Source organism: Rhinoderma darwinii, chromosome 3, assembly GCF_050947455.1.
Source record: "Rhinoderma darwinii isolate aRhiDar2 chromosome 3, aRhiDar2.hap1, whole genome shotgun sequence".
Classification (NCBI taxonomy): domain Eukaryota; kingdom Metazoa; phylum Chordata; class Amphibia; order Anura; family Rhinodermatidae; genus Rhinoderma; species Rhinoderma darwinii.
The window spans coordinates 128,213,269-128,235,904 of record NC_134689.1 but is presented as its reverse complement, the minus strand read 5'-3'; the positions used below and the strand labels follow the sequence as shown (position 1 = coordinate 128,235,904).

Genomic DNA, 22,636 nt, shown 5'->3' with positions numbered 1-22,636 from the left:
GCACAGTCTAATTACCTGCTGGCACGCCTCCGACTCCGCCTCGGCCTCCTCGTCCGACTCCGCCTCCTCGTCCGACTCCGCCTCCTCGTCCGACTCCGCCTCCTCCTCCTTCTCCAGAGCGTAGCTGCGTAAGGAGAGGGGGAGGAGTCCAGTTCTTGCGCGGCGGCAGGAGTTCTTCGATCCCCGCCATTGCCTGGAGGTGAAGGACGACATCTGGACCGAAGACATCGCCTGACGAACACTGGAGTGGGAGCATCTCTTCTGACACAGTGAGTAAAATGTCTCAAAGTGCTGTTTATGTATGGCCCTGTTCACACAGAGTATTTTGCAGGCCGAAAAAATCTGCCTCAAAATTCCTTAAAGAATTTTGAGGCAGATTTTGACCTGCCCACACTATCTTGCCGCGTTTTTTGCTGCGTTTTTTGCCTGCGGCGATTGAGGACAGCAGACAAAAAACGCAGGGAAAAATGCATTTTCTGCCTCCCATTGATTTCGATGGGAGGTCAGAGGCGGAACCGCGGCAAGAAAGGACGTGCTGCTTTTTCTTTTTTCCGCGACTGGCTCCCATTGATTTCAGATTAAATCAATGGGAGGCGGTTTTGGAAGTTGTTTGGTGCTGATTCTGACGCAGTGTCCGAGTCAATATCAAGGCCCAAAAACTCTGTGAACTGGGCCTTATTGTTAGGGCTTATTCAGACGAACGTGTAATACATCCGTGCAACGTGTGTGATTTTCACGCGCCTTGCACGGACCTGTGTTACTCTATGGGGCCGTTCAGACTGTCAGTGATTTTCACGCAGCGTGTGTCCGTGTGTCCGCTGCGTAAAACTCACGACATGTCCGATATTTGTGCATTGTTCGCGCATCACGCACCCATTGAAGTCAATGGGTGCGTGAAAATCACGGCCAGCACTTCCGCAGCCGTATAAACTATGAATGAAAACAGAAAAGCACCACGTGCTACAAACATACAAACAGAGTGTCATAATGATGGCGGCTGCGCGAAAATCACGCAGCCACGCATCATACGCTGCTGACACACGGAGCTGTTATGGACCTTTTGCATGCGCAAAACGCCACGTTTTTGCGCACGCAAAAAGCACACGCTCGTGTGAATCCGGCCTTAGGGTAGGAACACACTAGGCATGAACACTGCGGATTTTATGCAACACATTTTATTGTGGATAATCCGCAGCGTATCACAGTCGCAGCAGAGTGGATGAGGTTTAAACAAATCTCATCCGCACGCTGCAAAAATAATGGACCTGCAGTGTGGCTTTTTAAGCCGCAGCGTGTCAATGTATTCTGTGGAATCGCTGCTCCTCTGTTGCGGAAATGCTGCGGTTCTGCCGCAAAAATCACAAAAGAGAAAAAAAAAAGGTACTTTTTTACATTTATAAAAAAGTTTAGACTTGCCCCGGCCGTAGTCCTGGTGACGCGATCCTCTATTCTTAGCGCAGCCCGGCCTCCTGTCATGACGTTTCATCCCATGTGACTGCTGCAGCGGTCACATGGTTTACAGCGTCATCCCAGGAGGCGGGGCTACGTTCAGAAGAGAGAGATGCGTCGCCAGGACTACGGCCGGGGCAAGTCTAAACTTTTGTTTCCCTGCAGGATTCCCGCAGCGGACACGCCTCACGAAACCTGCGCCACTATTTGGTGCGGTTTTGCTGGCAGAATTCCCTGCGGCTACCGGGGTGGATAAGCTGTGTAGTTTTACTCAGCATATCCGCCTAGTGTGTTCCTACCCTTATGATGTCGCTCCTGGAGCTGCTGACGGTCTCTAAATAGGCAGTTGGTCCAGTAGAATTTGAAATTATTTTTTTTTGTGAACCAGCTTAAAAAAAATACAAAACTTTTGTGTTAGGGCCTGTTCACATCACCGTTCGCTTCCGCTCCGGGGTTCCGTCTGAGGTTTCTGTCGGGTGAACCCCGCAACGGAAAGTGAAAGTGACAGCACAGCTTCCGTTTCAGTCACCATTGATCTCAATGGTGACGGAAACATCGCTAATGGTTTCCGTTCGTCACCATTCCGGCAGGTTTTCGGACGGAATCAATAGCGGAGTCGACTGCGCTAATGCTGACGGAAACGGAAGCTGTGCTATCACTTTCATTTTCCGTTGCGGGGTTCACCCGACGGAAACCTCAGACGGAACCCCGGAGCGGAAGCGAACGGTCATGTGAACAGGCCCTAACACAAAAGTTTTGTATTTTTTTAAGCTGGTTCACAAAAAGAAATAATTCTAAATTCTACTGGACCAATTTCCTATTTAGAGACCGGCAGCAGCTCCAGGAGCGACATCATAAGGGTAGGAACACACTAGGCGGATATGCTGAGTAAAACTACACAGCTTATCCTCCCCGGTAGCCGCAGGGAATTCCGACAGCAAAACCGCACCAAATAGTGGCTCAGGTTTCGTGAGGCGTGTCCGCTGCGGGAATCCTGCAGGGAAAAAAAAGTTTAGACTTACCCCGGCCGTAGTCCTGGTGACGCATCTCTCTCTTCTGAACGTAGCCCCGCCTCCTGGGATGATGCTGTAGACCATGTGACCGCTGCAGCAGTCACATGGTATGAAACGTCATGACAGGAGGCCGGGCTGCACTAAGAATAGAGGATCGCGTCACCAGGACTACGGCCGGGGCAAGTCTAAACTTTTTTATAAATTTAAAAAAGTACCTTTTTTTTTTTTTTTTCTCATGTGTGATTTTTGCGGCAGAACCGCAGCATTTCCGCAACAGAGGAGCAGCGATTCCACAGAATAAATTGACACGCTGCGGCTTAAAAAGCCAAAAGCCACACTGCAGGTCCATTTTTTTTGCAGCGTGTGAATGAGATTTGTTTAAATCTCATCCACTCTGCTGCGACTGTAATACGCTGCGGATTATCCACAATAAAATGTGTTGCATAAAATCCGCAGTGTTCATGCCTAGTGTGTTCCTACCCTAAGGCCGGATTTACACGAGCGTGTGAATTTTGCGTGCGCAAAAATGTGGCGTTTTGCGCATGCAAAAGGTCCATAACAGCTCCGTGTGTCAGCAGCGTATGATGCGTGGCTGCGTGATTTTCGCGCAGCCGCCATCATTATGACACTCTGTTTGTATGTTTGTAGCACGTGGTGCTTTTCTGTTTTCATTCATAGTTTATACGGCTGCGGAAGTGCTGGGCGTGATTTTCACGCACCCATTGACTTCAATGCGTGCGTGATGCGCGAACAATGCACAAATATCGGACATGTCGTGAGTTTTATGCAGCGGACACACGGACATACGCTACGTGAAAATCACTGACAGTCTGAACGGCCCCATAGAGTAACATAGGTCCGTGCGAGGCGCGTGAAAATCACACACGTTGCACGGACGTATTACACGTTCGTCTGAATAAGCCCTAACAATAAGGCCCAGTTCACAAAGTTTTTGGGCCTTGATATTGACTCGGACACTGCGTCAGAATCAGCACCAAACAACTTCCAAAACCGCCTCCCATTGATGTAATCTGAAATCAATGGGAGCCAGTCGCGGAAAAAAGAAAAAGCAGCACGTCCTTTCTTGCCGCGGTTCCGCCTCTGACCTGCCATCGAAATCAATGGGAGGCAGAAAATGCATTTTTCCCTGCGTTTTTTGTCTGCTGTCCTCAATCGCCGCGGGCAAAAAACGCGGCAAGATAGTGTGGGCAGGTCAAAATCTGCCTCAAAATTCGGTGCGCGGTTCCAGGCGGTCGCGGGTGCGCATGCGCGGGAGTTTGCGGGTGCGCGCGATCGGTCGCACTGGCGGCAAGGTTTGACGGCCCCCATGACGACCCCCATGCCACCCAGGGCCGCCATCAGGGGGGGTATTATGGGTACTGATGTGAAAGGCCCGGCCAAACCTAATTGAAAGGGGGGCCCGCAGCTCACGACATTCTTTTGGTGAAAAAAACAAGCCCCATTGCAGGGGCCTGTTTTTTTTTCTACCAAAGGCAAGTCGCGGCAGTTGCCGGGCCCCCCTTTCAATTAGGTTTGGCCGGGCCTCTCACATCAGTACCCATAATACCCCCCCTGATGGCGGCCCTGGGTACCATGATATAGTGCTGGACGGAGTACCGTTAACAGGCGGTGCCACGGTAGGGGGGCCCAGAAAATTTAGCTGTAGGGGGCCCTGAAATTCCTGATGGCGGCCCTGCCCGTGATGTTGCTGTAGAACACGGCTGATTCAGGGTGAAATCCTGCCGTACCTACAAGCACAATTGCCGCAGAGGGTGTGAGTAATGAGCAGACAGCTGCACTCTCACGCCGCCGCTCTGTGGACCAGAGCAGTAGCGTGGAGACCAGCTGTATCTCCCTTGCTGTGCTCGCGCCCAGTGTGAACTCAGACGCGGCACAGATAATATGCCAAAGCGCAGATCCACTGTAAGTGGACCTGAGCTATGTGTGCAGCCCTGTCCCCGTGGGTGACCGGGGTAGGCAGTGATAAGGGAGCCGCACGGCATTTGCACCGGCGGTCAGATTAGAACGGCGGCTGGAAGAGGCGTACAACCAGCCGCTCGTATGTGACAGCAGGATACACTAGGCTAAATAGCACAGCCGCACTGTTAACTGTCGGCTGAATTAACTGCTGTCACCCAGGTAGGAAGCATTAATAATTCATTGGCCTGTCAGGCATCTGTGGCCATGTGTTACACCAGGGAAGGATTAAAAGGATTGTGCACCCGACGCGCGTTTAGCCAGCATTCTAGAAGAAGCCAGAATGCTGGCGAAACGCGCGTCGGGTGCTCAATCCTTTTAATCCTTCCCTGGTGTAACACATGGCCACAGATGCCTGACAGGCCAATGAATTATTAATGCTTCCTACCTGGGTGACAGCAGTTAATTCAGCCGACAGTTAACAGTGCGGCTGTGCTATTTAGCCTAGTGTATCCTGCTGTCACATACGAGCGGCTGGTTGTACGCCTCTTCCAGCCGCCGTTCTAATCTGACCGCCGGTGCAAATGCCGTGCGGCTCCCTTATCACTGCCTACCCCGGTCACCCACGGGGACAGGGCTGCACACATAGCTCAGGTCCACTTACAGTGGATCTGCGCTTTGGCATATTATCTGTGCCGCGTCTGAGTTCACACTGGGCGCGAGCACAGCAAGGGAGATACAGCTGGTCTCCACGCTACTGCTCTGGTCCACAGAGCGGCGGCGTGAGAGTGCAGCTGTCTGCTCATTACTCACACCCTCTGCGGCAATTGTGCTTGTAGGTACGGCAGGATTTCACCCTGAATCAGCCGTGTCCTACAGCAACATCACGGGCATGAGTGGTTTTCACTACTCTGACCCGTGTGCTTTAGTGACAGTGCTGCTCAGCACAGCGCAATCTGCTGTCACACATGAGCGGCTGGCTATACGCGTCTTAGTTCGGCACAGCAGGGGATATAGAGCTTATCTCCAGGATACTGCTCTGGCACACAGAGCGGCAGCATGACAGCGCAGCTGTCTGCTTACTATTCACACCCTCTGCGGCAATTGTGTTTATGGGTGCAGCAGGACATTTATCCTGAACCAGGAACATCACGGGCATGAGTGGCTCCCACTACTCTGACCCGTATGCTTCAATTCTAATAAGGTTGCCGGCATCCCTATTGAAACCGACTAATTTGGTTTATAACAAATAATTCATTTACCACACTGTTTCTCATATAACAAGGACACACACAAGGTTTTTGCATATCACAGCAGCACAGCCTGGGCGGCTGTTTGTGCTCCTGGTCTGGCACACAATATACCTAATGTGAGGGTTAGTCTCTAGACCCATGTTCACACTTTGCTGCAGCGCAGCTGCATGGTGGTGACACTAGCTACCCTGCTTCATTATTGCACTGCCGCAGACCTGAGAATATAATCGCTGGTTTGGAAGCATAGTCATTTGTGTTCTTTTTTGAACACTCTGTTATGAATTACAAACCATGACATCTTCAATATACATGGCCTAGGTATGTGAGTTTGGGGGTCACTCACACATACCTTTTACACCATCGGATATTTTACTGTTTATTTTCATTTCATTTAATGCATATTAATAAGAGTTACATATTAATTTCAGATCACATACTTCTTCTCCTTCCTTCCCTAAATACATAGTTACTACAGGTGGTGCACACCAATGTGATCTGTTTACAACATTGTGAGATAGGTGGTCTTCCACTAGTTTCCTTATATCACGATGTCTGAGTACATGAATGGAGAGAAGTGTATGACGCTGATTGGTCAGTGTCATACACTTCTCTTTACAACGCCCACTTGGTCAAAAGCTGACCAATCAGTGTCATATACTTCTCTCCATTCATATACTCAGCACATTGTGATCTTGCGAGATCACGATGTGCTGTCACTTACTCACACATTAACTTTACTGAAGTGTCTTGAGAGTGAATAGACATCACCTCCAGCCAGGACGCAATGTCTATATCACGATGTCTGAGTACATGAATGGAGAGAAGTGTATGACGCTGATTGGTCACTGATTGGTCAGCGTCATATACTTCTCTTTACAACGCCCACTTGGTCAAAAGCTAAAAAACGCCCAGTTGGACATTAAGAAACTAATTAGAATAAATCTAAAATAGGTCATAACTTGGTCAAAATTGATAGTTTTTCTAAATAAAAACACTGCTGTTATCTACATTACAGCGCCAATTACATTGTGTAGGAGATAGGGCACTTATAATGTGGTGACAGAGCCTCTTTAAAACCATGTGCCATAAATTTATAAATAGGGGTTATCCAATGCCCATTCTTGCGAGAGCTACGTTAAAAATAGAAGAACGGAATAGGGGGGCCTCCTTGTTAGAAAACCATACAAGAAGGTCCATAAAAGACTCCCACTTGTATCTGCTTTTTCACCAATAAGTAAGAAAATGTCTAAAATTATCAGGTGCTATTGGCACATTCAGGGCGATACATTTCCGGAAAAGGTTGAATTCCAAAAACTTCCAATGATGTCTTTTAGTAGACCACCTAACTTAAGGGATCGCTTCGTACGTGCCGATATTGGTCCTAAGAATAGAATAAATATTACAAAAAAGGGATGTTTTCCCTGCTTCGAATGTTGTAATTGTAACAATACAATGTGGGATAAGACTTTTGTACACCCTAGAACTGGTAAAATATATAAAATAAATTTTTTTTTTACTTGTCAATCAAGTTTCGAAATATACGTAATTCAATGGCCATGTGGTTATCTATATGTGGGGGAGACCACTCAAGAGTGTCGTACATGTATTAATCAACACAAATACACAATTAGTAGTCAGAAGATGGAGTTACCTGTCCCAGAACACTTTATCAGACTTAGACACAATATCTCCCAGCTGCGATTTAAAATTATTGATGGGGTGCCCCCAATGAGAAGGGGTGGAGATAGAGAGAAGACCTTGCAAAAACTTGAACTTAGATGGATATATGAACTCGATACCCTGGAACCGAAAGGGTTGAATAGGGAGTTTAGGACTACTGGCATAGCTTATTCGTTTGCCCCAGTGTGGTTCTGGCCACGTCATCATCTAGTATATATTTAAGATTTAGTGCCCAGCTATTGGTTGTGTGTGTAGGTATCTATTGATATTTTTTATGAATGATTACTTACTGTTTTTATGTATTATATAGATACTCCCCATTTCTTTGTGGGAGAAACCATGAATACAGTGTGCAGCAAGTTTGGAGAACACCATGTGCCTGATCTATTCTGTGGATAACTTGAGGATTATTATACTCTGTTTGGTATTGAATAGTAGCTGGATATATTGGATTGTTTAAACCCATTATATGGGGTATGGTATTTAATAAATAGCTGAAAAATAGTTATGTGGGGTGTATTTTCCATTTATTTGGTTTTGCAAGATAGTAGTATTTAAATGCTGGTGAAAGTTTTAGAGCGATTCCCTATTTCGATAACTTGTCAATAGGTTTATATCTTGTTCCCTTACTACAGTAATTAGATGAGTCTCTGCATTTCGGATTAGAAGGTATCCTTCTGATGTTAAAACTTTTATAATACTATGTTTAACTAATCGAAAGTTTGGGTTACGATAGTTCAAGTTATCCACAGTATTGAATTAATGCTAGCGCTACTGATTTTAGAGTTGCGGGCAAAAGTAAGGGGTTATGTAGTGGCCCAATATCTAGAGTAGGGGATGCATGTGCAGTGTAACTTTAGACATGCACACGTAGTTTCCTGTATTCTGCGATCTGCTACCCTGGGAAACGAGAGACGCCGGATGTGCAGGATTTGACACGCGCAAACGCTGTTAGAGATCGTAGGGGTTAGGTTTCTGCTGCTCTGCAACGGTATTCCATGGCGATCCTCACATATTTAAACACTTTGTACTCTATAGACACTATGTGGAGTATTGATAGGTTTTACAATGTATTTTCTACTACATTATGTGTCATTTACATTAAATTCAAATGGGAAGTGATGTCACTGACTATGTGCTATATAAAGTGTGCACTCAATCAATGTAATTATGCTTGATAAAGACACATTATGGGTTGTAGCGTTGCAACTTTTTATGCTTGGTGAATAAAACCACTTTTTCACTTTTTGGAAATCCTGAGTGCTGCAGTTCTTTCTATTTATACTTCCATAATACAGCATATGATAGAGCATGCCACAATTTTTTTCTCCTGATATCTCATGGAATCTGTGTGAAAAAAAACTCTGTATAGCTCTGTGGAAAATCGGGTGTATACTGAGGTATAATATGGGCCCAGAGAATTCTTTTGGCACTGTATCACATATCCAAACCGCATTGATCCGTGATACGGCCATGTGCATGAGACCTAATTAGAAGGATTTTTGTGCTGGCATATATTCCTGACAACAGTTGGTATATTTATAGTAATATTGTTAACTTGATTTTTTCACAGTCCTTCAATTTGGCTTCACAACTATCTTTGTGGCTGCTTTTCCCCTTGCACCACTCCTTGCCTTACTTAACAATATTATTGAAATCCGTCTTGATGCTTACAAATTTATCAGTCAGTGGAGGAGACCATTAGCTTCACGAGCCAAGGACATAGGTGAGTGAGATTGACTGCTTCATCAATGTGCAATCTAGTTCGATTATGGTAAACAGTAATGTTATTCAATACTTACACATTGAAAATGCTGTGTCCAGGGTTATGCTGTCTCAAATGGAAATTTGTCAGACACGTTCTACATGGACTTGTTAAGATATGTAGCTTCCAAATCTGCAACATGGCAGTTCACTTAGTGGCTCTGCAATTTATAGCCATCTGCTTCTTGTTTTAACACTATATTCGCCTCCACCATTGATATACTGTAAGAAAACATAATTCTTCAATAGTCATTTTCATCTAGTCCTTTAGGGCATGACCAGACATGGCGGAATTGCTCCGTAAATCCGCAGCGTACACGTTTCTCCATTGCCTTCCACAGCTTTTTAGTAGGGTTTGTTTACAGTAAATAATCACTGTCCAGGGTGCTGAAAGAGTTAAACGATCGGCAGTAACTGTTTCAGCACCCTGGACAGTGTCACAATATACATCAACCTGTAAAAAAAAATAGAAGTTCCTACTTACCGAGAACTCCCTGCTTCTTCCTCCAGTCCGGCCTCCCGGGATGACGTTTCAGTCCAAGTGACGGCTGCAGCCAATCACAGGCTGCAGCGGTCACATGGACTGCCACGTCATCCAGGGAGGTCGGGCTGGATGTCAAGAGAGGGACGCGTCACCAACACAACGGCCGGGTCAGTATGAATTTCTTTTACTTTTACTAGGAAAAGGGCTGTCCCTTCTCTCTATCCTGCACTGATAGAGAGAAGGGAAGCCCTCTTCCCCTCAATACGCAACGGCTAGTCCGCATCAATTTAATGCCCATTTTAGGCAAAGCTGCAACAGAATCTGCAACGCAGATTCTGTGCGGCATTGATGCGGACAGTGTATGCAGAACTCCGCCACGTCTGGGCATACCCTTATATTTGGCTTATTAATTTATTAAAGCAATTTGGGATTGGATAGATGTATGGTGGTTTATAGTTGTCTTGTTTCTGCTTAGCAACCAGTAACAGGTAGTATAAAGTCTAGAGTCTAAACTGATCTCTCTATTGAGAACCATGAAATATTATCTGTTTTGTTCAATTCTTATTTTCTCAGGTATCTGGTATGGGATTCTAGAAGGCATTGGTATTCTATCTGTTATCACCAATGCATTTGTCATAGCTGTTACCTCAGACTTCATTCCTCGACTGGTTTACGCCTATAAGTATGGACCTTGTGCTGGTCAAGGACAAGCTGGAGAAAAGTATAGTCATGTTTTCTCACATTTTCCTTGACTGTGTATTAATGAGACAATTTGGAATAATGACTATCATTTTTTTTCTTCTGCTAAGGTGTATGGTTGGCTATGTAAATGCCAGCCTTTCTGTCTTCCAAGTCCATGATTTTGAAAATCGATCAGATTCTGAATTTCATGCAAGAAGATTTAATGGATCCCTTGTAAAATATTGCCGGTAAAAGCAATCAATTTAATTAAAAAAATTGCATTATGAATATATATATATTTTTTAATCTATAAGTCAGTTTCTTCACAATATATTCTTTTTTTTTTTCCTTTTTGTATGTGTTTTGTTCTATTCGTGTAAAGTAAGCAATGTTCTGTATTCTCAAGGTACCGGGACTACAGAGATCCTCCTCATGCTCCTGAACCCTATGCTTATACTCTACAGTTTTGGCATGTTCTTGCTGCACGTTTAGCTTTTATCATTGTATTTGAGGTAAGATGTTATAACCCAGGATTGTTTAAAGGGTTTGTCCTCTTTCAGCAAATTAATGTAATTTTTTTGTATAATTAAAATTTACACAATTTTCCAATTACTTTCTGTATTATTCCTCACAGTTTCCAAGATCTCTGCTTGTTGTTATTCAGTAGGAACATTCATAGTTTACTTCCAGTGGATAAAATTCTATTCATATGATATACACACAGATACACGTCTCGTTACAGTTACAATATGTGCATCTGAGCTGTGTCTCCTAATGATCACAGCACCTGTGTGTCCATCACATGACCATGGACAGAATTTTATCCACTGGAAGTAAACAATGAATGTTCCTGCTGAATAACCACAAGCAGGGATGTTGAAAAGTGTGAAGAATTAATAGAGAAAGTATGTTGTAGAACTTTTATTTATACAAAAAAATAACATTAATTTGCTGAAACCAGGCAATCCCTTTAAGTTTTTAGATTCCCTACTATTATCATTGTTAGGATTTGTCATTCTTTGATAACTTTTAGACAGAAATTACCATCACTATAGTATGCCACCATTCAAGCTATAGTATTCAACTATTTATACTATAATATACCACTATTTATTCTATAGTATACAGTCATTAATATATACCACCATTTATACTATAGAATACGATAATTTATATATACCACCATATATACTATAGTATACGATCATTTATACTATAATATACCACTATTTATACTATAGTATTCCACCATTTAAACTAGAATCTACCACTATTTATACTCTAGTATACGACCATTTAAACTATAGTATTCCACCATTTATACTATAGTATACCACTATTTATACTATTGTATGCCACCGTTTATACCAGGGTTGCCAACCTCAACTTCAGTAATTTCTGCACTACAGACCAAAATTTTTACAGACACATTACAAAATCAAGAGATAGTGCCCCTCATAAAGCCTCCTGTAGATAGTGCCCCATATAGTCCCCTGTAGATAGAGCACCCCAGAGAGTACCCTGTAGATAGTGCCCCCCCTAGAGTCCTTTGTAGATAGTGCCCCCCAGAGAGTCCCTTGTAGCTTCAACACTGCCAACTGCAAAAACAACAACATTACCTTCTCACCTGCCACTGTTCCCGCCCCGTCCTCCAGTGACGCATTCAGCGCAACAACGTCATCGTGCGGACTGCATCATTGCTAAAGCGCTGAATGGCAAGGCACTGTACTGATAGTTCCCATGCCTCACCAGGCAACGCTAGACTAATTAATTGTATCCGCGTGCTAAGGACGCGGATACAATTGAGTGCAGGGGACCGATTCTTAGTCTCGTTTCACACTGGTTCTCCGAACCGGCTATAATTTCCCTGGTGCAGCCGCCGCTTCCTTTGTGTTGTTTGCACTGCGTATGTCAATTGTGGCGCATGCGCAGTGCAGACTTTCGGGGGAAGAAAAAAATCAAGGACAATGTGTGTTTTTCTGCCGGACACTACGGACAGCAGATAAAAACACCCGGTTTTAGCGCACTGTCCGTAAATGTACGGACGGTTGGCAACCCGTATTTATAATTACACTATTTATATCATAAATTACCACCATTTACACTATAAATATACCAACACATACTATAATATACCACCATTTAAACTATAATAGATCACCATTTATACTATAGTATATCACCATTTATATTATCATATAACTTTACTGATACTATAATATTCCACCATTTATACTATAATGTACCACTATTTATACTATAGTATACTAGCATTTATATGATAAAATACCACAATTTCTAATATAGAACTACAACAACTGTATAATTGCAATTGTAATCTGATAATGCAATTCCATAATTCATTTCAGGCCTTTTTCTAACTTTTGTTTATGTCTCTCAATTTCTCTGACAGATTTAGACTGTAGAGAATATTCTATTATATGTTTGACACTATTTAAGTAATTTTACATATTTTCTGTCTTGCAGCATCTTGTTTTTTGCATAAAGAATTTGATTTCCTACCTAATACCAGACCTTCCCAAGGATCTGCGTGATCGAATGCGGAGGGAAAAATATCTTATACAAGAAATGATGTATGAAGCAGAACTTGAAAGAGTGCAGAAGGAAAAAAAAGAAAGGAAGAACAATGGAAAATGTCAACATAATGAGTGGCCCTAATTGTGAATAAAGTGAGAAAATATTTACCAATGGATGGCTCTTGATAACCACTATATCACACTTGGGGTAGGGAGTCTGCTAGGGTCTGCCAAACTGTTTATTATAGTTGATTAGTTAGTTTCTGCTTATAGGTTATCTGGTTTAGAAAACCTATTTTCAAATATCCTACTAGGCCATGTTCACACAGCATATTTGCACGCGTGTTCTGGAGCGGAAACAGTGCCTATTCCTCGCCAAGATACGCATGAATACTGCTTTCAAAAAGCATCCCATTGACTTTAATGGAAAACCGCCCCGTTGTTAACGGGGCGGAATTTTTCGCACGCGCAATTGAAAACCAAGTTGTGGTAAAAAAAATAAGTAACATGTTAAAAATTGATGCGGTCTCCACATGTATTCCGTGTGAAAACTGCATTGAGTAGCCACACGCAGATTAGCCCAGTTTAGACCACATGCACACGATGCGTAATATAGTACCAGCAAAGTAAATGAGGTTTCAAGAAATCTCATCTAAATGTTGCAGAATTTTTCCGTACGTAAATGAATCTGCAGTGTGCATTTTAAAATCTGCAGCATATCAATTTATTTTGTGTTTCCCTCTCAGAATTGTATCTGACAATATAAAAAAAACGCACTAAAATCTGCACCTATTTCTGCATCAATAGGTTAAAACTGCATCTAAAAATGCATTAAAAAAAACCTGCAATAAAAGGTGCGGATTTTACCCTTGGAATTACCTGCATTTATCTACGCTTTTTAATCAAATTCTGCAACACGTGCATATAGCAAAACAGCCTCAGAAATCCGGGGGGTCAGCCTCATATTTCTGCCATGGATTCTCGGGCAAATCAAGGACATATTTTTCAGTTAGAAAAATCGAATATATAAACATAGCCTCTGGGCATTCTGAGTTAATAGATGAAAGTCACTCATTTATAACCTCCATCTATTAGCCAGGGTAGCTATGGTACAAAGAGCGCCTCTCTCTGTTTGACCCAACATGTCTGTGCATACCTGGACAGCCCATTGATTTAAAAGAAAAACAATGTAATTCTTCATTACCCCCTGTGCTAGGAAGTTTTAGCAATGGGACACCCTGTGACCAGCTTATTTTCAGGGGGAGGGGGCTCTAATGAAAAGGGATTGTCCAAATCAGACAACCCTTTTAATTGCCAGGCATGTCACCTCTTTAGAATAACTTGTGCATTACTTCACCAGAAAACTCTGGTCGTCTCCCGGTATAACACAGCAAACTTAGTCTGTGGACCAGAAAAGTAGAAATACTGGTCACTGAGTATCTATGAAAGCCTCTTACCAGTCATTTTATCACTTAACATTGACATGATAATAGTTGCTGGATCCTGCAAGCATACAACATACATACATTTGTGTCCCAGGCCTTAAAGAGGCTCTGTCACCAGTTTCATACTTCCCTATCCCCTACCTAATCTAATAGGCGCTGTGTTGTAGATTACTACTGTGTTGTTGTTTTTTTTTTTTTAAAAACATTTATTAGTGACAAAGTTATAATCATTTTAAAATGTATGCAAATTTTTTGTAAAAGCGCAACTGGGCATTTTTTTTATATTAACCAAGTGGGCGTTGGAAAGAAAAGTGTATGACCCTGACCAATCAGCGTCATACACTTCTCTTCATTCATGTCCAACTTTAGTCACAGCACAGCGTGATCTTGCGAGATCACGCTGTGCCATCACTTACAACCGCAGGTACTTCACCAGAGCGACGGGAGAATGACCAGACATTGACCAGCGATGTCTGGTCATTCTCCCGACGCTCTGGGGAAGGAACTGCAGTGCAGGAGTAAGTGACGGCACAGCGTGATCTCACGAGATCACACTGTGCTATGACTAAAGCTGGACATGAATGAAGAGAAGTATATGACGCTGATTGGTCAGCGTCATGCACTTTTCTTTACAACGCCCACTTGGTTAAAGTAAAAAAAAACGCCCAGTTGGGCTTTTACAAAAAAATTGCATAAATGTTAAAATGATCATAACTTTGTCACTAATAAAGTTTTTTTAAATCAACAACACAGTAGTAATCTACAACACAGCGCCTATAATATTAGGTAGGAGATAGGGAAGTATGAAACTGGTGACAGAGCCTCTTTAACCTTCCAGTATCTACAACTTTTTACCGATAACATTTATAGATGTTCCAGTTGCAATATGGAGCTGAATATAGATCTGTTTTACACAATTCATCCTTCCTCAGTTAAAAATAGTATAATTCAATTTTTCTTTCCTGACAAGAGGAAAAAGTATTGGCATGCATGATTAAGGCTGGGTTCACACGACCTATTTTCAGGCGTAAATGAGGCGTATTATGCCTCGATTTACGCCTGAAAATACGGCTCCAATACGTCGGCAAACATCTGCCCATTCATTTGAATGTGTTTGCCGACGTACTGTGCCGACGACCTGTAATTTACGCGTTGTCGTTTGACAGCTGTCAAAAGACGACGCGTAAAATTACAGCTTCGTCAAAAGAAGTGCAGGACAATTCTTGGGACGTTTTTGGAGCCGTTTTCTCATAGACTCTATTGAAAACAGCTCCAAAAACGACCAAAAAAACGGCGCGAAAACGGCGCGAAGAACGCCGCAAAAAACGTGAGTTGCTCAAAAAACTTCTGAAAATCAGGTGCTGTTTTCCCTTGAAAACAGCTCCGTATTTTCAGACGTTTTTGGCTCAGCGTGTGAACATACCCTTACAGGGAAAGTCAAGTAAGCGCAGACTCACTGTGTCTAATAATGAGTGAAGAACAAATCAAGCTTAAATCAGGGGATTGAAGGGCTGCCGGTTAGGAAGACAATTGTATCAAATGTGACCAACATATCAAATATGAAATTTAACAAAGAATAATGCGTATGAGTAATATATTATTACCCCTTTGGTTCAGACTATACATTATGATAAAATAAACTTCTTCCAGTACAGTTCCTAGTAGGATTCCTATGTGTGCTAAGGAAATAAACCCTAGATTGCCTTGGGATCAATGGAAGAACAGAGTATAAATGGAATAAAACCAGGAGCACAGCAGTTGCCTAAACATTTTTAATAATACAATTTTTATTCTACAATGTCTAATACATTAGGCAAATATATAACTAAATTAACTACTAAATATATGAGCAAGTACCCTGCATGATCAAAAAGTAGGTGAACACCACACGTGAGTTAGGCAATTTCAGCCACAGCAAATGCTAACAAATTCATAAACAAGCATACAACAATATAATCACCCTAGTGAAATAGTAGCAGAAGAATAGGTCATACTGAAAATCACAGTGACTTTGAAAATGGCAATGTTATAGGAGGCCACATTTGCAGCAATTCAGATGAACAAATGTCAGAAAATTACATGAAAGCTCTACCTCTAGAGAAAAAATCAGGACAGGAACTGTTCAGCATTTATTGCCATTCCATGGCCACCCAGCTGCGTACCAGTTTTAGACCAGTTTGTCAAGCATTGGTTGGAGTGGTGTAAAGCTATGTATAGGATCATTTTTACTAAATAGTTTTGTATTTTAAGCAAACGCACAACAAAACAAATCAATACTTATAAATCCTTACCCAACGCAGTGGGTTACTTCCCATCCCCCTCCTATTGCTTTAGTCCCCCTCTAACACGTTGATCGCTCTAAACCACTTCCACTATGTGCACCAAATATGCATTGTCATAATATATCCAGGGTACAATTGTCACACCGATAGAAATGTACAACTACCTCTAAACAAAGCAAATATATAGGCCATATTGCACAAATAGCTGAACAAGTAGAGCTCTGTCCATCTCCATTGAAGTCTATAGAGAATGTGGGCCCCCATTTTCCCAATAAGTGAGGGTCCCAGATATGGGACCCGCACTTATTACACATTTATGACATGTCTTGTGGCATTAATGTACATTAATGCCTCTGCCTAGAAAGTAAATTATAACGTTCTACTTGTTTTTGGTCCGGAAAGCTTTACATGCATGGTTAGCTTTAGTGGCTTCAACATATGTTCTTGTACTATGCATGTATCACACAGATATTAACTCAATTAAATCCAGTTGACTGTTAGTGTCCTTCAGTGTCAGGGACAGAACTTATCTGTTTGGCAGGTAATCCATGTCAGTCATATTAACAGTCATGGGGTCTAATTTCTTTATCATTCGGTCTCCCAGTGGCAATACTTATACATTTAGATCAATGATGACATCAGTGAAGTAGCTAGATTCTCCTCCTACTTAGATTTCAATACCTATCAATACAGATGGCAGCATGGGACAAATACATCAAGAGAGACGTAATATGGGATTATTATTTTTTGGGGAAATGTAGCAATTTTACTTTACATCCTCAGATACATATTGTAAACATTTTCTGTTAAAATCTTGGAAACTATGCTTTAACTAACTAGAACCCCTTATTTTCACCTGCAGAGAACAATTATCGGTACAGTTGCACTATTTTATACCTTCTTGCATGGAAACAAGATAGAAGGCTACAGCTCAGTATAAGTACCCAGCAACTGATCTACTGTGAAACAATTTTGCAATGTGAAATTGCAACTTCACCAATTCCACAGCGAGTATGTTGTCACTGGAAGACATCATTTGCTTTTTAAGCCTGTGTACAGAAATGGATACAGTCAAACATTTTTTCACCTTTTTTTCTACCTTTATTTGCTTTTTTGCTTCATTTTTGTTTAGCAAACGTGACTATCTGCTACATAGTTTGACTTGTAGGGTATATTCCATTGAATCAACAAACTTGGAACTGCAAACCTGTTTACAGCGCAACACTTTTTTTGTACTTCAGATATTTCTGAGGAAAGTTTCTATATTATTGTACATCCTATATAAATGTAAATAAGTGTACATAGTTCAAGGAGCTTCATTATTTGTACATAGCCAAAACTACAGAGAATGTTCAATTTTCAAACTTTAAATGAAGGTTCTTGGGGACAAAGCCACATTTTATGCTTGTATAATGTGATGCAATAAACTGGAATATGCACCTAAACTGCTTATCATTTATAGTATTTTCTGTTCCCAGTTTAGTAACTTACTTAGTCTGTCTATAGTACCTATCATGTATAATTTATTGGTCTAATATTATGGCCTTAAGTATTTTTTATATGTATGTTAGACCTCTATAAGCATCACTAAAAAATCATACTCTGTATTTTGTCTCTATGAGGCTAGATTCACATGAGCGTTGCAAACCTTGGACGTTAAAGAAAATGAAATTTTTTACGTCCGAGGTGCATCCGTGCTGTATCATGCAGGACGCGTTATCATGAATCCCCCATCTAGAGTCTATGGAGGGATGCGTGCAGCGCAAAAAAATAGGACATGTCCTATTTTTTCACGGACCCTTCACACGCTCCGTTGAAACAACGGCCGTGTGAATGGCCCCATTGAATTACATAGGTCCGTATGGTGGCCATTGTTTCAACAGCCGTCACACAGACTTATTCAACGCTCATGTGAATAAGGCCTAACTGTGCTTGGTGGGCAGACTCTTTCTGATGTGATGTCACAGCTGTGCTTTGTGCACTGATCCATCAGGTGCATACCCCTAATGCCTACACCCCCCCCATATAGTTTTACACATAGGCAGAGAGACAGTAACATGATCCCCCGTCCTCTCCCTTTACAGCATTAGTCTCACAAACAAGCTAAGGGACAGAAGTAACTAAAGGTGGCCATACACCTTAGATAGCTGTTGGCCAACTGCTATTCCTCCTGGACCCCCATACACATGCATACCCGGCTCGGATGAGAGTGCATGTGTTCTGAATGGGGAGAGGGGAATAAGCCGCTGCTAGAACAAAGGATCGGGCATGTTGGAATCCAACATTCCCCATCCTTTTTTTCCCTGAGATCTGCCTAGACACCACCATACACATTAGATGGTTGGTCAGTCCAGCCGAAATGTGAATTGGTACCTTCAGCAACAACACAGAAGTATGATAAAAAAATATCGCTCTGTCTGTAGCCACCGTTACAGATATATTTATGCAAATTCTTTCCAACACTCCTGGAAAAAGAGTAGACCTCTCAGACAGGGGCGTAGCTAAAGGATCATGGGCCCTGGTGCAAGAATTCAGCTTGGGCTCCCCAACACCAACAGACCCCTGCACACGCCTATGCCCAGCTGCCTTGTCCGACTGACCTCAGGAATGCCCCCACAGTATAATGACCTCCATAGCTGCCCCCACAGTATAATGCCACCACATAGTATAATGCCTCTGCATAGCTGCCCCCCGCACAGTTTCATGCCCCCCACACAGTATAATGCCCCCCATAGTTGACCACTACAGTATAATGCGTCCATAGCTGCCACCCACATGGTAATGCCCCCATAGCTGCCCCACAGTATAATGCCCCTACAGCTGCCTTGTAGGTGTGCTGGCCTAGTTGGAACATTTACAAATCAGCGATTTGTAAGGGTATGTTCACACGAGGTCATTACGTCCGTAATTGACGGACGTATTTCAGCCGCAAGTACCGGACCGAACACAGTGCAGGGAGCCGGGCTCCTAGCATCATAGTTATGTACGATGCTAGGAGTCCCTGCCTCGCTGCCGGACAACTGTCTCGTACTGAAAACATGATTACAGTACGGGACAGTTGTCCGGCAGCAAGGCAGGGACTCCTAGCGTCGTACATAACTATGATGCTAGGAGCCCGGCTCCCTGCACTGTGTTTGGTCTGGTACTTGCGGCCGAAATACGTCCGTCGATTACGGACGTAATGACCTCGTGTGAACATACCCTTAGTGTTCCAGCCGGCTGACGCAGCAAATAGCTGTTTTCTTTAATTTACAGTGGGTAAACACTGTTCAGCCTAGTCATATGTACTTTAGAGTATAAGAGAACTAACACAAAGTTCTGTCTGTCAATATATCATGTTATTAACCTGCTTTAAGGATGCAGCCTAGTTTGGGCCTTAAGGCTCAGAGCCTATTTTTCAAATCTGACATGTTTCTCTTTATGTGGTAATAACTTCAGAATGCTTTAACCTATCCAAGCGATTCTGAGATGTTTTTCTCGTGACACATTGGACTTTATGTTACTGGCAAAATTTGCTCGATACATTCAGTATTTAATTGTGAAAAACACCAAAATTTAGCGAAAAATTGCAAAAATTAAAATTTTTCTAAATGTAAATGTATCTGCTTGTAACACAAGCAGTTATACCACGCAAAATAGTCGCTAATTAACATCCCCCATATGTCTACATTAGATTGGAATCGTTTTTTGAACATCCTTTTATTTTTCTAGGATGTTACAAGGCTTAGAACTTTAGCAGCAATTTCTCACATTTTCAAGATCATTTCAAAAGGCTATTTTTAGAGGGGCCAGTTCAGTTGTAAAGTGGCTTTTAGGGCCTTATATATTAGAAAGCCCAAAAAAGTCACCCCATTTTAAACTATTCAAAACAGCATTTAGAAATTTTCTTAACCCTTTAGACATTTCACAGGAATGAAACCAAATTTACAAATTTCATTTTTTGTTGTTGCAGGAATTCATTTTTAATAAAAAAAAAATTATAACACAAAGTTTTACCAGAGAAACACAACTCAATATGTATTGCCCAGGTTCTGCAGTTTTAGGAAATATCCCACATGTGGCTCTAGTGTGCTACTGTACTGAAACAACGGCCTCAGAAGCAAAGGAGCAACTACAGGATTTTGGGCCTCCTTTTTATTAGAAAATATTTTAGGCACCATGTCAGGTTTGAAGAGCTCTTGCGGTGCCAAAACAGTGGAAATTCCCCAAAAGTGACCCCATTTTGGAAACTACACCCATTGAGGAAATTATATAGGGGTATAGTGAGCATTTTAACTGCACAGGTTTTTTGCAGAAATTATTGGAATTAGGCAGTGAAAAAGGAAATCTACATTCTTTCAAAGAAAATGTAGGTTTAGCTAATTTTTTCTCATTTCCACAAGGACTAAAGGAGAAAAAGCACCGCAACATTCGTAAAGCAATTTCTCCAGAGTAAAACACTATCCCACATGTGGACATAAACGGCTGTTTGGACACACGGCAGGGCTTAGAAGGGAAAGAGCGCCATTTAGCTTTTGGAGCTCAAATTTAGCAGAATGGTTTGTGGAGGCCATGTCGTATTTGCAAAGCCCCTGAGGGGACAAAACAGTGAAAACGCCCAAAAAGTGACTCCATTTAGGAAACTACACCCCTTGAGGAATTCATCTAGGGGTGTAGTGAGCATTTTGACCCCACAGGTGTTTCATAGATTTTATTAGAATTGGGCAGTGAAAATAAAAACAATCCTTTTTCTTCAATAAGACGTAGCTTTAGCTCAACATTTTTCATTTTCTCAACAAATAAAGGAAAGAAAGAATGCCAACATTTGTAAAGCAACTTCTCTGGAGTACGGAAATACCCCATATGTGGTTATAAACTGCTGTTTGGGCACACGGCAGGGCTCAGAAGGGAAGGAGCGCCATTTGGCTTTTGGAGCACAGATTTTGCTGGATTGGTTTCTGGTCGCTATGTAGCATTTGCAAAACCCCTGTGGGACCAAAAAAGTGGAAACCCCCCAAAAGTTAACCCATTTTGGAAACTACACCCCTCAAGGTATTAACCTAGGCATGTAGTGAGCATGTTAACCCCGCAGGTGTTTTGCAGAAATTAGTGTGCACTCGATATTGCAGAGTGAAAATTGGATTTTTCAATAGATATGAAAATATGTGGTGCCAAGCTTGTGCCACCATAACAAGACAGCTCTCTAATTATTATGCTTAGTTTCCTGGTTTTAGAATCACGCTACATGGGGCCCTAATATTTTGCCTGGACATTCGACAGGGTTCAGGAGTGAAAGAGTACCATGCGAAATTGAGGCCTAATTTGGCGACATATAAAGTATTGGTTCACAATTGCAGGGCTCTGATGTGAAGTAATAAAAGAAACCCCTTAGAAGTGACCCCATTTTAGAAACTACACCCCTCAAGGCATTTATTAAGGGGTGTAGTGAGTATTTTCACCCCACAGGTATTTTTCCATAAATGAATGCGCTGCAGATGGTGCAAAGTAAACTTTACATTTTTCCCCAGATATGCCAATTCAGTGGCAAATATGTCGTGCCCAGCTTATGCCACTGGGGAAACACACCCAAATAATTGTTAAAAGAGTTCTCCCGGGTATGGCAGTGCCCTATATGTGGAAGTAAGCTACTGTTTGGGCACACAGGTGGGTGGGCTCGCCATTTGGCTTTTGAAGCGTAGATTTTGCTTTAAATAGATTTGTTTGAGTATTGCTGGTATTTCAGTTTATAATGTGGTGGCATATGTAAGCTGGGCAGAGTACATCAGGGGCATAGTCATGGGGTATAATAATGAGGTAAACAATAAAATAATCCATAGATGTGTGTTACGCTGTGAAGCAATCCTTTCTGCACAGGCCAGTGTCACACTGAAAAATGGTGTCCTTTCTTATCCACACTCCGCACCTTTGCAGTTTGGGGAATATTGCTGGGAAGCGTTGTCCTGGTATAATACGGGCACCGTCGCTTCTAGCAGATATGTTTGGGCCCTCCCCTTCCTGGTTCCCTAATTTTAGGGCACCGATAAACCGCCTCTTGAAACAGATGAAATGTTCCCCTCTGATCTGCACAACCGCATATTTTTATTTCCTGACTTATTGGAGCCTTAACTAATTTTATTTTTTCATAGACGTAG

General features: G+C 42.3%; 1 protein-coding gene across 3 annotated transcripts in view; it reads left to right on the top strand.

Annotated features, from left to right (window-relative positions):
- ANO4 (anoctamin 4) overlaps positions 1–17,940 on the top strand; it is a 257,106-nt gene extending 239,166 nt beyond the window's left edge. For all 3 annotated transcript variants that reach the window (XM_075856701.1, XM_075856699.1, XM_075856700.1), the window contains 6 exons: positions 8,886–9,038; positions 10,134–10,281; positions 10,370–10,489; positions 10,648–10,753; positions 12,729–12,931; positions 17,368–17,940. In XM_075856701.1, the coding sequence (XP_075712816.1) occupies positions 8,886–9,038; positions 10,134–10,281; positions 10,370–10,489; positions 10,648–10,753; positions 12,729–12,920 (719 nt within the window). In that variant the 3' untranslated portion in view covers positions 12,921–12,931; positions 17,368–17,940. The remainder of the gene's footprint in view (positions 1–8,885; positions 9,039–10,133; positions 10,282–10,369; positions 10,490–10,647; positions 10,754–12,728; positions 12,932–17,367) is intronic.
- Positions 17,941–22,636: the final 4,696 nt, after the last annotated feature.